This window comes from Oncorhynchus masou, unplaced genomic scaffold (genome assembly GCF_036934945.1).
Source record: "Oncorhynchus masou masou isolate Uvic2021 unplaced genomic scaffold, UVic_Omas_1.1 unplaced_scaffold_181, whole genome shotgun sequence".
Classification (NCBI taxonomy): domain Eukaryota; kingdom Metazoa; phylum Chordata; class Actinopteri; order Salmoniformes; family Salmonidae; genus Oncorhynchus; species Oncorhynchus masou.
The window spans coordinates 2,004,107-2,021,131 of record NW_027016550.1 but is presented as its reverse complement, the minus strand read 5'-3'; the positions used below and the strand labels follow the sequence as shown (position 1 = coordinate 2,021,131).

The 17,025-nt window shown below is 45.9% G+C and overlaps 1 protein-coding gene across 1 annotated transcript in view; it reads left to right on the top strand.

Moving 5' to 3' along the window:
* LOC135538774 (lethal(2) giant larvae protein homolog 1-like) overlaps window positions 1-15,416 on the top strand; it is a 109,750-nt gene extending 94,334 nt beyond the window's left edge. Inside the window, exons 17-22 of the mRNA XM_064964690.1 lie at window positions 5,622-5,926; window positions 7,711-7,902; window positions 8,896-8,968; window positions 11,383-11,494; window positions 14,873-14,928; window positions 15,277-15,416. Coding sequence (XP_064820762.1) covers window positions 5,622-5,926; window positions 7,711-7,902; window positions 8,896-8,968; window positions 11,383-11,494; window positions 14,873-14,928; window positions 15,277-15,416 — 878 coding nt within the window. The remainder of the gene's footprint in view (window positions 1-5,621; window positions 5,927-7,710; window positions 7,903-8,895; window positions 8,969-11,382; window positions 11,495-14,872; window positions 14,929-15,276) is intronic.
* The last annotated feature ends 1,609 nt before the right edge of the window (window positions 15,417-17,025 follow it).

Genomic DNA, 17,025 nt, shown 5'->3' with positions numbered 1-17,025 from the left:
CAAGTGCCGTCTCAGTGCTATGATGGGGTCTAAAACCAGACTGAAGCATTTCATATACATTGTTTGTCTTCAGGAAGGCAGTGAGTTGCTGAGCAACAGCCTTTTCTAAGATTTTTGAGAGGAATGGAAGATTCGATATAGGCCGATAGTTTTTTATATTTTCTGGGTCAAGGTTTGGCTTTTTCAAGAGAGGCTTTATTACTGCCACTTTTAGTGAGTTTGGTACACATCCGGTGGATAGAGAGCCGTTTATTATGTTCAACATAGGAGGGCCAAGCACAGGAAGCAGCTCTTTCAGTAGTTTAGTTGGAATAGGGTCCAGTAAGCAGCTTGAAGGTTTAGAGGCCATGATTATTTTCATCATTGTGTCAAGAGATATAGTACTAAAACACTTGAGCGTCTCTCTTGATCCTAGGTCCACGCAGAGTTGTGCAGACTCAGGACAACTGAGCTTTGAAGGAATACGCAGATTTAAGGAGGAGTCTGTAATTTGCTTTCTAATAATCATAATTTTTTCCTCAAAGAAGTTCATGAATTTATCACTGCTAAAGTGAAAGTCATCCTCTCTTGGGGAATGCTGCTTTTTAGTTAGCTTTGCGACCGTATCAAAAAGGAATTTTGGATTGTTCTTATTGTCCTCAATTAAGTTAGAAAAATAGGATGATCGAGCAGCAGTAAGGGCTCTTCGGTACTGCACGGTACTGTCTTTCCAAGCTAGACGGAAGACTTCCAGTTTGGTGTGGCGCCATTTCCGTTCCAATTTTCTGGAAGCTTGCTTCAGAGCTCGGGTATTTTCTGTGTACCAGGGAGCTAGTTTCTTATGAGAAATGTTTTTAGTTTTTAGGGGTGCAACTGCATCTAGGGTATTGCGCAAGGTTAAATTGAGTTCCTCAGTTAGGTGGTTAACTGATTTTTGTCCTCTGGTGTCATTGGGTAGACAGAGGGAATCTGGAAGGACATCAAGGAATCTTTGTGTTGTCTGTGAATTTATAGCACGACTTTTGATGTTCCTTGGTTGGGGTCTGAGCAGATTATTTGTTGCAATTGCAAACGTAATAAAATGGTGGTCCGATAGTCCTGGATTATGAGGAAAAACATTAAGATCCACAACATTTATTCCATGGGACAAAACTAGGTCCAGCGTATGACTGTGACAGTGAGTGGGTCCAGAGACATGTTGGACAAAACCCACTGAGTCGATGATGGCTCCGAAAGCCTTTTGGAGTGGGTCTGTGGACTTTTCCATGTGAATATTAAAGTCACCAAAGATTAGAATATTATCTGCTATGACTACAAGGTCCGATAGGAATTCAGGGAACTCAGTGAGGAACGCTGTATATGACCCAGGAGGCCTGTAAACAGTAGCTATAAAAAGTGATTGAGTAGGCTGCATAGATTTCATGACTAGAAGCTCAAAAGACGAAAACGTCATTTTTTTTTTTGTAAATTGAAATTTGCTATCGTAAATGTTAGCAACACCTCCGCCTTTGCGGGATGCACGGGGGATATGGTCACTAGTGTAGCCAGGAGGTGAGGCCTCATTTAACACAGTAAATTCATCAGGCTTAAGCCATGTTTCAGTCAGGCCAATCACATCAAGATTATGATCAGTGATTAGTTCATTGACTATAATTGCCTTTGAAGTAAGGGATCTAACATTAAGTAGCCCTATTTTGAGATGTGAGGTATCATGATCTCTTTCAATAATGACAGGAATGGAGGTGGTCTTTATCCTAGTGAGATTGCTAAGGCGAACACCGCCATGTTTAGTTTTGCGCAACCTAGGTCGAGGCACAGACACGGTCTCAATGGTAATAGCTGAGCTGACTACACTGACTATGCTAGTGGCAGACTCCACTATGCTGGCAGGCTGGCTAACAGCCTGCTGCCTGGCCTGCACCCTATTTCATTGTGGAGCTAGAGGAGTTAGAGCCCTGTCTATGTTGGTAGATAAGATGAGAGCACCCCTCCAGCTAGGATGGAGTCCGTCACTCCTCAGCAGGTCAGGCTTGGTCCTGTTTGTGGGTGAGTCCCAAAAAGAGGGCCAATTATCTACAAATTCTAACTTTTCGGAGGGGCAGAAAACAGTTTTCAACCAGCGATTGAGTTGTGAGACTCTGCTGTAGAGCTCATCACTCCCCCTAACTGGGAGGGGGCCAGAGACAATTACTCGATGCCGACACATCTTTCTAGCTGATTTACACGCAGAAGCTATGTTGCGCTTGGTGATCTCTGACTGTTTCATCCTAACATCGTTGGTGCCGACGTGGATAACAATATCTCTATACTCTCTACACTCGCCAGTTTTAGCTTTAGCCAGCACCATCTTCAGATTAGCCTTAACGTCGGTAGCCCTGCCCCCGGTAAACAATGTATGATCGCTGGATGATTCGTTTTAAGTCTAATACTGCGGGTAATGGAGTCGCCAATGACTAGAGTTTTCAATTTGTCAGAGCTAATGGTGGGAAGCTTCGCGTCTCAGACCCCGTAACGGGAGGAGTATAGACCAGAGAAGGCTCGGCCTCTGACTCCGACTCGCTACTTAATGGGGAAAACCGGTTGAAAGTTTCTGTCGGCTGAATGAGCGACACCGGTTGAGCGTTCCTACAGCATTTCCTTCCAGAAACCGTGAGAAAGTTGTCCGGCTGCGGGGACTGTGCCAGGGGATTTATACTACTATCTGTACTTGCTGGTGGCACAGACGCTGTTTCATCCTTTCCTACACTGAAATTACCCTTGCCTAACGATTGCGTCTGAAGCCGGGCTTGTAGCACAGCTATCCTCGCCGTAAGGCGAGTACAGCGACTGCAATTAGAAGGCATCATGTTAATGTTACTACTTAGCTTCGGGTGTTGGAGGTCCTGACGAATCGTGTCCAGATAAAGCGTCCGGAGTGAAAAAGTTGTGGGTGGAAAAAAAAAATATATATATATATATGTGTGTGTGTGTATAACAACAGTAATTAAAAAGTAAAAACCGTAAAATTGTCAGGTAGCAAAATAGGTTGGCAACAAAACGCACAGCACAGCAACTCGAAAACAGGTCTGCAAGTTGTGACCGGAAGTCAATCACAAAATCATCTATCAAAAAAAAGCACTGTGAGCACTGTGTATCTTACCTGAGCAAATCAATCCCAGAACAACAGCAAGGACCTTGTGAAGATGCTGGACGAAACAGGTACAAAAGTATCTATATCCACAGTCCTATATCGACAAACTGAAAGGTCGCTCAGCAACGAAGAAGCCACTTCTCCAAAACCACCATTTAAAAAAAGCCAGACTACGATTTGCAACTGCACATGGAGACAAAGATCATACATTTTGGAGAAATGTCCTCTGGTCTGATTAAACAAAAATAGAACTGTTTAGCCATAATGACCATCGTTATGTTTGAAGGAAAAAGGGGCACGCTTGCAAGCCGAAGAACACCATCCCAGCCATGAAGCACCAGTCAGGAAGTTTAAGCTTGGTCGCAAATGGGTCTTCCAAATGGACAATGACCCCCAAGCATACTTCCAAGTTGTGGCAAAATGGCTTAACCTGTTGCATCGGATCCGGGATTCTATTTATAGCCTCAAGCTCATTAGCATAACGCAACGTTAACCATTCATGAAAATCGCAAATGAAATGAAATAAATATATTTGCTCTCAAGCTTAGACTTTTGTTAACAACACTGTCATCTCAGATTTTCAAAATATGCTTTTCAACCATAGCTAAACAAGCATTTGTGTAAGAGTATTGATTGCTAACATAGCTATAAGGCTAGAATTCAGCCAGCAACATTTTCACAAAAACAAGAAAATAATTCAAATAAAATCATTTACCTTTGAAGAACTTCAGATGTTTTCAATGAGGAGACTCTCAGTTAGATAGCAAATGTTCAGTTTTTCAAAAAAATATTATTTGTGTAGGACAAATCGCTCACAGTTATAGCCTCAAGCTCATTAGCATAATGTAACATTAACGATTTCTGAAAATCGCAAATAAAATGAAAATAATGCGCCTGCTCTAAAGCTTAGCCTTTTCTTAACAACACTGTCAGATTTTCAAAATATGCTTTTGAACCATCGCTATTCACTAATTTGTGTAAGAGTATGCTAAGCTAGCTTAGCATTTTGAGTAGCATTTAGCACGCAACATTTTCACAAAAACCAGATAACCAAATAAATAAAATCATTTACCTTTGAAGAGCTTCGGATGTTTTCAATGAGGAGACTCTCAGTTACATAGCAAATGTTCAGTTTTTCCTGAAAGCGTCTTTGTGTAGGAGAAATCGCTCCATTTTGTACATCACATTTGGCTACCGAAACGAACCGAAAATTCAGTCACCAACAACGTTTTCCGAATTAACTCCATAATATTGACCGAAACATGGCAAACGTTGTTTGGAATCAATCCTCAAGGTGTTTTTTCACATATCTCTTCATTGATATATCGTTCGTGGAAGCCTGCTTTCTTCTCTGAATTCCATGGAAAAATACTTGCAGCTGAGGTTTGCGCACCAATTTCGGCGCAGGACACCGGGGCGGACACCTGGTAAATGTGGTCTCTTATGGTCAATCTTCCAATGATATGCCTACAAATACGTCACAATGCTGCAGACACATTCGGGAAACGACAGAAAGGGCAGACTCATTCCTCTCGCATTCACAGCCATATAAGGAGACAATGGAAAACAGAGCCTCAAAAATCCTGCTCATTTCCTGGATGCCGTCTCATCTTGGTTTTGCCTGTAGCTCACGTTCTAGGGCACGCACAGAAAATATCTTTGCAGTTCTGGAAACGTCAGAGTGTTTTCTTTCCAAAGCTACCAATTATATGCATAGTCGAGCATCTTTTTTTGACAAAATATTGCGCTTAAAACGGGTACGTCTTTTTATCCAAAAATGATATAGCGCCCCTAGAGTTTCAAGAGGTTAAGGACAACAAAGTCAAGGTATTGGAGTGGCCATCACAAAGCCCTGACCTCAATCCTATCGAACATTTGTGGGCAGAACTGAAAAAGCATGTGCAAGCAAGGAGGCCTACAAACCTGACTCAGTTACACCAGCTCTGTCAGGAGGAATGGGCCAAAATTCACCCAATTTATTGTGGGAAGCTTGTGGAAGGCTACCCGAAACGTTTGACCCAAGTTAAACGATTTGAAAGCAATGCTACCAGATACTAATTGAGTGAATGTAAACTTCTGACCCACTGGGGATGTGATGAAAGAAATAAAAGTTGGAATAAATCATTCTCTCTACGATTATTCTGACATTTCACATTCTTAAAATAAACTGGTGATCCTAACTGACCTAAAACAGGGAATTTTTACTAGGATTAAATGTCAGGAATTGTGAAAAACTGAGTTTAAATGTATTTGGCTAAGGTGTATGTAAACTTCCGACTTCAACTGTATATCTTTGGTTATTAATGTGTGTATCTATGTTAACATGTATATCTCCGTTTAATTTGTATATCTCTGTTTAATGTGTGTGTATCTATGTTCATGTGTATATCTCTGTTTAATGTGTGTGTATCTATGGTAACATGTATATCTCTGTTTAATGTGTATATCTATGTCAACATGTATATCTCTGTGTGTGTATCTATATTAACGTGTATATCTCTGTCTCCCCCAGGTACACACCACGGCCCGACGCTGTGGGCGGGGACAAACTCAGGGAGCGTGTATGCTTACGCGTTGGAGGTCCCGGGTGTGGGGTCGGGCCGTGGACGGCCGGGGGGTGAGGGGAGCGGCTGCGTGGAGGCCGTGTTGGGGAAAGAGATCCAGCTGATGCACAGGGCTCCGGTCGTGTCCGTCTGCGTGCTGGACGGACGGGGGAAACCGTTACCAGAACCTTACCAAGCCTCTCTGGACCTGGCTACTGCTCCAGACATGACTAACCCACACTCTGTCCTCATCGCTTCAGAAGAACAACTCAAGGTACACACACACACACACACACACACACACACACACACACACACACACACACTACTCACTAACACACACACACACACACCTACTCACTAACCCACACTCTGTCCTCATCGCTTCAGAGGAACAACCCAAGGTACACACACACACACACACACACACACACACACACACACACACACACACACACACACACTACTCACTAACACACACACACACACACCTACTCACTAACACACACACACACACACCTACTCACTAACACACACACACACACACCTACTCACTAACACACACACACACACACACACCTACTCACTAACACACACACACACACACACACCTACTCACTAACACACACACACACACACACACCTACTCACTAACACACACACACACACACACACACACCTACACACACACACACACACACACCTACTCACTAACCCACACTCTGTCCTCATCGCTTCAGAGGAACAACCCAAGGTACACACACACACACACCTACTCACTAACCCACACACACACACCTACTCACTAACCCACACACACACACACACACACACACACACACACACACACACACACACCTACTCACTAACCCACACACTGTCCTCATCGCTTCAGAGGAACAACCCAAGGTGCACACACACACACACACACACACACACACACACACACACACCTACTCACTAACCCACACTCTGTCCTCATCGCTTCAGAGGAACAACCCAAGGTACACACACACACACACACACACCTACTCACTAACCCACACACACACACACACACACACACACACTACTCACTAACCCACACTCTGTCCTCATCGCTTCAGAGGAACAACCCAAGGTGCACACACACACACACACACACACACACACACACACACACACACACACACACACACCTACTCACTAACCCATACTCTGTCCTCATCGCTTCAGAGGAACAACCCAAGGTACACACACACACACACACACACACACACACACCTACTCACTAACCCACACTCTGTCCTCATCGCTTCAGAGGAACAACCCAAGGTACACACACACACACACACACACCTGTTGGGAATTACCTGTCAGTCAGGTATTCAGTCTCTCTAAGGTCAGTGTTGACAGGTATATTGTGTTGACAGGTATGTTGTGTTGACAGGTATATTGTGTTGACAGGTATATTGTGTTGACAGGTATGTTGTGTTGACAGGTGTGTTGTGTTGACAGGTGTGTTGTGTTGACAGGTATATTGTGTTGACAGGTATATTGTGTTGACAGGTATGTTGTGTTGACAGGTGTGTTGTGTTGACAGGTATATTGTGTTGACAGGTGTGTTGTGTTGACAGGTGTGTTGTGTTGACAGGTGTATTGTGTTGACAGGTGTATTGTGTTGACAGGTGTGTTGTGTTGACAGGTGTGTTGTGTTGACAGGTGTGTTGTGTTGACAGGTGTGTTGTGTTGACAGGTGTGTTGTGTTGACAGGTGTGTTGTGTTGACAGGTGTGTTGTGTTGACAGGTGTGTTGTGTTGACAGGTGTGTTGTGTTGACAGGTGTGTTGTGTTGACAGGTGTGTTGTGTTGACAGGTGTGTTGTGTTGACAGGTGTGTTGTGTTGACAGGTGTATTGTGTTGACAGGTGTATTGTGTTGACAGGTGTGTTGTGTTGACAGGTGTGTTGTGTTGACAGGTGTGTTGTGTTGACTTGTATGTTGTGTTGACAGGTGTGTTGTGTTGACAGGTGTATTGTGTTGACAGGTGTATTGTGTTGACAGGTGTATTGTGTTGACAGGTGTTCAGTCTTCCTAAGGTCGGTGCGAAGACCAAGTTCAAGCTGACGGCTCATGAGGGTTGTCGTGTGCGGAGGGTTGCCATGGTGACGGTGTGTTCCACAGCCCAGGAGGACTACAGTGAGACCAGTCTGGTCTGTCTGACCAACCTTGGAGACCTGCACTTGTTTAACGTACCTGCCCTACGGCCACAGGTAGGGGGGGGTGTACCTGTTTAACGTACCTGCCCTACGGCCACAGGTAGGGGGGGTGTACCTGTTTAACGTACCTGCCCTACGGCCACAGGTGGGCGGGGGGGGGGTGTACCTGTTTAATGTACCTGCCCTACGGCCACAGGTAGGGGGGGGTGTACCTGTTTAACGTACCTGCCCTACGGCCACAGGTGGGCGGGGGGGTGTACCTGTTTAATGTACCTGCCCTACGGCCACAGGTAGGGGGGTGTACCTGTTTAACGTACCTGCCCTACGGCCACAGGTAGGGGGTGTACCTGTTTAACGTACCTGCCCTACGGCCACAGGTGGGCGGGGGGTGTACCTGTTTAATGTACCTGCCCTACGGCCACAGGTAGGGGGGTGTACCTGTTTAACGTACCTGCCCTACGGCCACAGGTGGGGGGGGGTGTACCTGTTTAATGTACCTGCCCTACGGCCACAGGTAGGGGGGTGTACCTGTTTAACGTACCTGCCCTACGGCCACAGGTAGGGGGGGGTGTACCTGTTTAACGTACCTGCCCTACGGCCACAGGTGGGCGGGGGGGTGTACCTGTTTAATGTACCTACCCTACGGCCACAGGTAGGGGGGGTGTACCTGTTTAACGTACCTGCCCTACGGCCACAGGTAGGGGGTGTACCTGTTTAACGTACCTGCCCTACGGCCACAGGTTGAGGGGGGGTGTACCTGTTTAACGTACCTGCCCTACGGCCACAGGTGGGGGGGGTGTACCTGTTTAATGTACCTGCCCTACGGCCACAGGTAGGGGGGGGGGTGTACCTGTTTAATGTACCTGCCCTACGGCCACAGGTAGGGGGGGGGGGTGTACCTGTTTAACGTACCTGCCCTACGGCCACAGGTAGGGGGGGGGGTGTACCTGTTTAACGTAGTGTGTGTGTGTGTTTTAGTGTGTGTGTGTGTTTTAGTGTGTGTGTGTGTGTTGCAGTGTGTGTGTTAACCTCTGTCTCTGTCTGTAGGTACGTTATGACTGTATCCGTAAAGAGGACATCAGTGGCATCGCTTCCTGTGTCTTCACAAGGAACGGGCAGGGTGAGATCACACACAACGTAGTGTTGATATGCATGTTTCTCTCTGTGTAGGGTTCTACCTGATCTCTCTCACTGTGTGTGTAGGGTTCTACCTGATCTCTCTCTCTGTGTGTGTAGGGTTCTACCTGATCTCTCTCTCTGTGTGTGTAGGGTTCTACCTGATCTCTCTCTCTCTCTGTGTGTAGGGTTCTACCTGATCTCTCTCTCTGTGTGTGTAGGGTTCTACCTGATCTCTCTCTCTCTGTGTGTAGGGTTCTACCTGATCTCTCTCTCTGTGTGTTTAGGGTTCTACCTGATCTCTCTCTCTGTGTAGGGTTCTACCTGATCTCTCTCTGTGTGTGTGTAGGGTTCTACCTGATCTCTCTCTCTCTGTGTGTAGGGTTCTACCTGATCTCTCTCTCTCTGTGTGTAGGGTTCTACCTGATCTCTCTCTCTCTCTGTGTAGGGTTCTACCTGATCTCTCTCTCTCTCTGTGTGTAGGGTTCTACCTGATCTCTCTCTCTGTGTGTTTAGGGTTCTACCTGATCTCTCTCTCTCTGTGTGTAGGGTTCTACCTGATCTCTCTCTGTGTGTGTAGGGTTCTACCTGATCTCTCTCTGTGTGTGTAGGGTTCTACCTGATCTCTCTCTGTGTGTGTGTAGGGTTCTACCTGATCTCTCTCTCTCTGTGTGTAGGGTTCTACCTGATCTCTCTCTCTCTGTGTAGGGTTCTACCTGATCTCTCTCTCTGTGTAGGGTTCTACCTGATCTCTCTCTGTGTGTGTGTAGGGTTCTACCTGATCTCTCTCTCTCTGTGTGTAGGGTTCTACCTGATCTCTCTCTCTCTGTGTGTAGGGTTCTACCTGATCTCTCTCTCTCTCTGTGTAGGGTTCTACCTGATCTCTCTCTCTCTCTGTGTGTAGGGTTCTACCTGATCTCTCTCTCTGTGTGTGTAGGGTTCTACCTGATCTCTCTCTCTCTGTGTGTAGGGTTCTATCTGATCTCTCTCTCTCTCTGTGTGTGTAGGGTTCTACCTGATCTCTCTCTCTCTCTGTGTGTAGGGTTCTACCTGATCTCTCTCTCTCTCTGTGTAGGGTTCTACCTGATCTCTCTCTGTGTGTGTAGGGTTCTACCTGATCTCTCTCTCTGTGTAGGGTTCTACCTGATCTCTCTCTCTGTGTGTGTAGGGTTCTACCTGATCTCTCTCTCTGTGTGTGTAGGGTTCTACCTGATCTCTCTCTCTCTCTCTGTGTGTAGGGTTCTACCTGATCTCTCTCTCTGTGTGTGTAGGGTTCTACCTGATCTCTCTCTCTCTGTGTTTAGGGTTCTACCTGATCTCTCTCTCTGTGTGTTTAGGGTTCTACCTGATCTCTCTCTCTCTGTGTGTGTAGGGTTCAACCTGATCTCTCTCTCTCTCTGTGTAGGGTTCTACCTGATCTCTCTCTCTCTGTGTGTTTAGGGTTCTACCTGATCTCTCTCTCTCTCTCTCTCTCTCTCTGTGTAGGGTTCTACCTGATCTCTCTCTCTCTCTGTGTGTAGGGTTCAACCTGATCTCTCTCTCTCTGTGTGTAGGGTTCTACCTGATCTCTCTCTCTCTGTGTGTGTAGGGTTCAACCTGATCTCTCTCTCTCTGTGTGTAGGGTTCTACCTGATCTCTCTCTCTCTCTGTGTGTTTAGGGTTCTACCTGATCTCTCTCTCTCTCTCTCTGTGTGTAGGGTTCTACCTGATCTCTCTCTCTCTCTGTGTGTTTAGGGTTCTACCTGATCTCTCTCTCTCTCTGTGTGTAGGGTTCTACCTGATCTCTCTATGTGTGTGTGTAGGGTTCTACCTGATCTCTCTCTCTGTGTGTAGGGTTCTACCTGATCTCTCTCTCTCTGTGTGTAGGGTTCAACCTGATCTCTCTCTCTCTGTGTGTAGGGTTCTACCTGATCTCTCTCTCTCTGTGTGTTTAGGGTTCTACCTGATCTCTCTCTCTCTCTCTGTGTGTAGGGTTCTACCTGATCTCTCTCTCTCTGTGTGTTTAGGGTTCTACCTGATCTCTCTATGTGTGTGTGTAGGGTTCTACCTGATCTCTCTCTCTGTGTGTAGGGTTCAACCTGATCTCTCTCTCTCTGTGTGTTTAGGGTTCAACCTGATCTCTCTCTATGTGTGTGTAGGGTTCTACCTGATCTCTCTCTCTGTGTGTGTAGGGTTCTACCTGATCTCTCTCTCTCTCTGTGTGTGTAGGGTTCCACCTGATCTCTCTCTCTCTGTGTGTAGGGTTCCACCTGATCTCTCTCTCTCTCTGTGTGTGTAGGGTTCCACCTGATCTCTCTCTCTCTGTGTGTAGGGTTCTACCTGATCTCTCTCTCTGTGTGTGTAGGGTTCTACCTGATCTCTCTCTCTCTCTGTGTGTGTAGGGTTCCACCTGATCTCTCTCTCTCTCTGTGTGTGTAGGGTTCTACCTGATCTCTCCATCAGAGTACCAGCGTTTCTCCCTGTCAGCTAAAGTCATCACAGAACCTCTGTGTACTGTGGAGCTGGAGAGACCTCTGGAGACACACACCAGGTCACTACACACTAACATCAGGTCACTACACACTAACGCCAGGTCACTACACACTAACACCAGGTCACTACACACTAACACCAGGTCACTACACACTAACACCAGGTCACTACACACTAACACCAGGTCACTACACACTAACACCAGGTCACTACACACTAACACCAGGTCACTACACACTAACACCAGGTCACTACACACTAACACCAGGTCACTACACACTGTCCTCCCCGTCCTCACACCTCCTCTCCTCCCCGTCCTCACACCTCCTGTCCCCCCCGTCCTCACACCTCCTCTCCTCCCCGTCCTCACACCTCCTCTCCTCCCCGTCCTCACACCTCCTCTCCTCCCCGTCCTCACACCTCCTCTCCTCCCCGTCCTCACACCTCCTCTCCTCCCCGTCCTCACACCTCCTCTCCTCCCCGTCCTCACACTTCCTGTCCTCACACCTCCTTTCCTCACACCTCCTGTCCTCCCCGTCCTCACACCTCCTGTCCTCCCCGTCCTCACACCTCCTGTCCTCCCCATCCTCACACCTCCTGTCCTCCCAGTCCTCACACCTCCTGTCCTCCCCGTCCTCACACTTCCTGTCCTCACACCTCCAGTCCTCCCCGTCCTCACACCTCCTGTCCTCCCAGTCCTCACACCTCCTGTCCTCCCCGTCCTCACACTTCCTGTCCTCACACCTCCTGTCCTCCCCGTCCTCACACCTCCTGTTCTCCCCGTCCTCACACCTCCTGTTCTCCCCGTCCTCACACCTCCTGTCCTCCCCGTCCTCACACTTCCCGTCCTCACACTTCCTGTCCTCACACCTCCTCTCCTCCCCGTCCTCACACCTCCTGTCCTCCCCGTCCTCACACCTCCTGTCCTCCCCGTCCTCACACCTCCTGTCCTCACACCTCCTGTCCTCACACCTCCTGTCCTCTCCGTCCTCACAACTCCTGTCCTCTCCCGTCCTCACACCTCCTCTCCCGTCCTCACACATCCTGTCCTCCCTGTCCTCACACATCCTGTCCTCCCCGTCCTCACACATCCTGTCCTCTCCGTCCTCACACCTCCTGTCCTCTCCCGTCCTCACACCTCCTGTCCTCTCCTGTCCTCACACCTCCTCTCCCGTCCTCACACATCCTGTCCACCCCGTCCTCACACCTCCTGTCCACCCCGTCCTCACACCTCCTGTCCTATCTGTCCTCACAAATCCTGTCCTCTCCGTCCTCACACTTCCTGTCCTCACACCTCCTGTCCTCACACCTCCTGTCCACCCCGTCCTCACACCTCCTGTCCACCCCGTCCTCACACCTCCTGTCCTCACACCTCCTGTCCTCCCCGTCCTCCCTGTCCTCACACCTCCTGTTCTCACCCCTCCTGTCCTCCCCGTCCTCACACCTCCTGTCCTCACACCTCCTGTCCTCCCAGTCCTCACACCTCCTGTCCTCCCAGTCCTCACACCTCCTGTGTTCCCCGCCCTCCCACCCCCCATCGAATCCCCAAGCTGACAAGGTAAAAAGCTGTCGTTCTGCCCCTGAACAAGACAGTTAACCCACTGTTCCTAGGCCGTCATTGAAAATATGAATCTGTTCTTAACTGACTTGCCTAGTTAAAATAAAGGTAAAAATTGCCCCTCAGCTTTCAATTAAAGCCCCCTCCCTTGAAGACCTAAATCCCTAACCATGAGGAGAATGTCTTTTGTTTTTGATAGATTCAGTTACAGGGTTGTAATCACAGCCTTAAGTTTTCAGAGTCGCAGTATATTTTTGAGATGTTACAATCTGCCGGATTCATCTGCTTCTTTCAGAACAAACATCTCACATGTTGGAAAGATGGAAAACCAAACCTGAGATTTTAGAGAACTGCTTCACAATATCCAATGCTTATCTAGTTTGTGTATTTTGTATTTTAATGAGGAGTCATCCACCTGTTGAGGTATCTTGATCTCTCTGGAATGTAATGCCTCCAGATTGACTTTGATAAACTAATGAGCATAAGGTTTGAGATGCAAATATTTTATAAAACATTTTTCAACAAAAAAAAGGTGAGATTGGACAACCTTGTCGTGTTCCTTTGTAAAACGTTAAACCTTGAGGATGTTCCATGACAGTTTGATACAGCTGGTCCATTATACCGAGTTCTAACAGCATCAACAACAAAAGTGACCAAACTTCAAATGCTTAAGACAATCAAATATAAGACTGTGACTTACTGTATGTATCAAATGCTTAATGAAAATCCTCCAAAATAAGATAACAGGGAAGTCATCCGATAGATCACAATACTCAACCAACACCAGCCTCAGATTATTAGATATGTGGCGCCCTTTCATAAACCCTGATTGACATTCATCAATCAGATGATTCAAGCACCACGTTAACCTTTTTCTGCAAAGATTGCGGCTATACTTTTGTAGTGGTTATTTAGGAGTGTCAATATATAATGCAATCGTTGTGTCAGATTTCAAAAAAACTTTATAGAAAAAGCAAACCATGCAATAATCTGATTACAGTGTTCAGACCACAAAGCAGCCAAAAAGATATCCACCATATTGTGTAGTCAACATTTGTCAGAAATAACATGATAAATATTCACTTACCTTTGATGATCTTCATCAGATTGCACTCCCAGGAATCCCAGTTCCACAATAAATGTTTGATTTGTTCGATGAAGTTCATAATTTATGTCCAAATAGCTTCTTTTATTAGGGCGTTTGGTAAACAAATCCAAACGCGCGTGCAGGTCCAGCTGAACGGATGAAAAGTTCAAAAAGTTATATTACAGGTTGTAGAAACTTGTCAAACTAAGTATAGAATCAATCTTTAGGATGTTTTTATCATAAATCTTCAATAAAGTTCCAACCGGAGAATTCCATTGTCTGTAGAAAAGCAATGGAACGAGAGCTAACTCTCTCGTGACCGCGCGTCACGAGCCTGTGGCACTCGGAGAGACACTTGGCTCAATCCCCTCTCATTCAGCCCCCCTTCATAGTAGAAGCCTCAAACAAAGTTCTAAAGACTGTTATCTGCTGTTCTTCTTGCCCTTTTCACGCCATTGTTTCCTGGACCGTGTGAAGGCTCCTCTAGCCTTGTAAAATCATTCAATTTAGCTTCCTCGTTCAGATCAAGATGCTCAATTTTAATTTATTTATCCTTTATTTAACTAGGCAAGTCAGTTAAGAACAAATTCTTATTTTCAATGACGGCCTAGCAACAGTGGGTTAACTGCCTTGTTCAGGGGCAGAACGACAGATTTTGACCTTGTCAGCTCGGCGATTTGATCTAGAAACCTTTGCGGTTACTGGTCCAACGCGCTAACCACTCGGCCACGCCGCCCCAGTATCAACAACACAGTGAGCTACTGCTCTGATGCTGTTCTCTGTCTCCATAGCGACGACGCAGCCATGCCTCTCCCGGCCAACGGAACTCACCGGAACCAGGCTGAAGGTACGTGGAACGCTTCTCATTGGTCCTTCTGCTAATGTAACGGATGTGAAACGGCTAGCTTAGTTAGCGGTGAACGCTAAATAGCGTTTCAATCAGTGACGTCACTTGCTCTGAGACCTTGAAGTAGTGGTTCCCCTTGCTCTGCAAGGGCCGCGGCTTTTGTGGAGCGATGGGTAACGATGCTTCGTGGGTGACTGTTGTTGATGTGTGCAGAGGGTTCCTGGTTCGCGCCCGGGTATGGGCGAGGGGACGGTCTAAAGTTATACTGTTACACTAACAGTTACTAGCTGGCTGTCAACCAATCCCTTTCACATTGCCTCAGTCTGACCTCTAACCCCTGACCCCCAGGGTTAACCGACAACCCCCAGTGTGGCCTGTCCTCCCCGCCTCCCCTCTCCCCTCTGGACTCCCCCCTCAGCATGGCTGACGTCAGCCTGGACACCACCGGAGAACTCACTGTAGAGGACGTCAGGGACTTCCTCACGTAAGAGATTACAATAACATGTCACTAAACAGACGTTCTCATCCAGAGACTCAGTTACATTAACATGTTAGTCATTTAACATGTTAGTCACTTAACATGACAGTCATTTAACATGGTAGTCATTTAACATGTTAGTCATTTAACATGTTAGTCATTTAACATGTTAGTCATTTAACATGTTAGTCACTTAACATGTTAGTCATTTAACATGGTAGTCATTTAACATGTTAGTCATTTAACATGACAGTCATTTAACATGTTAGTCATTTAACATGTTAGTCATTTAACATTAGTCATTTAACATGTTAGTCATTTAACAGAGGTTCTTATCCAGAGACTCAGTTACATTAACATGTTAGTCATTTAACATGGTAGTCATTTAACATGTTAGACATTTAACATGTTAGTCATTTAACATGTTAGTCATTTAACATGGTAGTCATTTAACATGTTAGTCATTTAACATGTTAGTCATTTAACATGACAGTCATTTAACATGTTAGTCATTTAACAGAGGTTCTCATCCAGAGACTCAGTTACATTAACATGTTAGTCATTTAACATGGTAGTCATTTAACATGTTAGTCATTTAACATGTTAGTCATTTAACATGTTAGTCATTTAACATGGTAGTCATTTAACATGGTAGTCATTTAACATGGTAGTCATTTAACTTGGTAGTCATTTAACAGAGGTTCTTATCCAGAGACTCAGTTACATTAACATGTTAGTCATTTAACATGTTAGTCATTTAACATGTTAGTCATTTAACATGTTAGTCATTTAACATGTTAGTCATTTAACATGGTAGTCATTTAACATGTTAGTCATTTAACAGAGGTTCTCATCCAGAGACTCAGTTACATTAACATGTTAGTCATTTAACATGTTAGTCATTTAACATGTTAGTCATTTAACATGTTAGACATTTAACATGTTAGACATTTAACATGTTAGTCATTTAACATGTTAGTCATTTAACAGTATCATCCTTGACTAAGGCTTGGTCTGTCTCTAGTGTTATAACATCCTTGACTAAGGCCTGGTCTGTCTCTAGTGTTATAACATCCCTGACTAAGGTCTGGTCTGTCTCTAGTGTTATAACATCCCTGACTAAGCCCTGGTCTGTCTCTAGTGTTATAACAGTATCATAACATCCTTGACTAAGGCCTGGTCTGTCTCTAGTGTTATAACAGCATCATAACATCCTTGACTAAGGCCTGGTCTGTCTCTAGTGTTATAACATCCCTGACTAAGCCCTGGTCTGTCTCTAGTGTTATAACAGTATCATAACATCCTTGACTAAGGCCTGGTCTGTCTCTAGTGTTATAACAGTATCATAACATCCTTGACTAAGGCCTGGTCTGTCTCTAGTGTTATAACAGCATCATCCTTGACTAAGGCCTGTTCTGTCTCTAGTGTTATAACAGCATCATCCTTGACTAAGGCCTGTTCTGTCTCTAGTGTTATAACAGCATCATCCCTGACTAAGGCCTGGTCTGTCTCTAGTGTTATAACAGCATCATAACATCCTTGACTAAGGCTTGGTCTGTCTCTAGTGTTATAACATCCCTGACTAAGGCCTGGTCTGTCTCTAGTGTTATAACATCCCT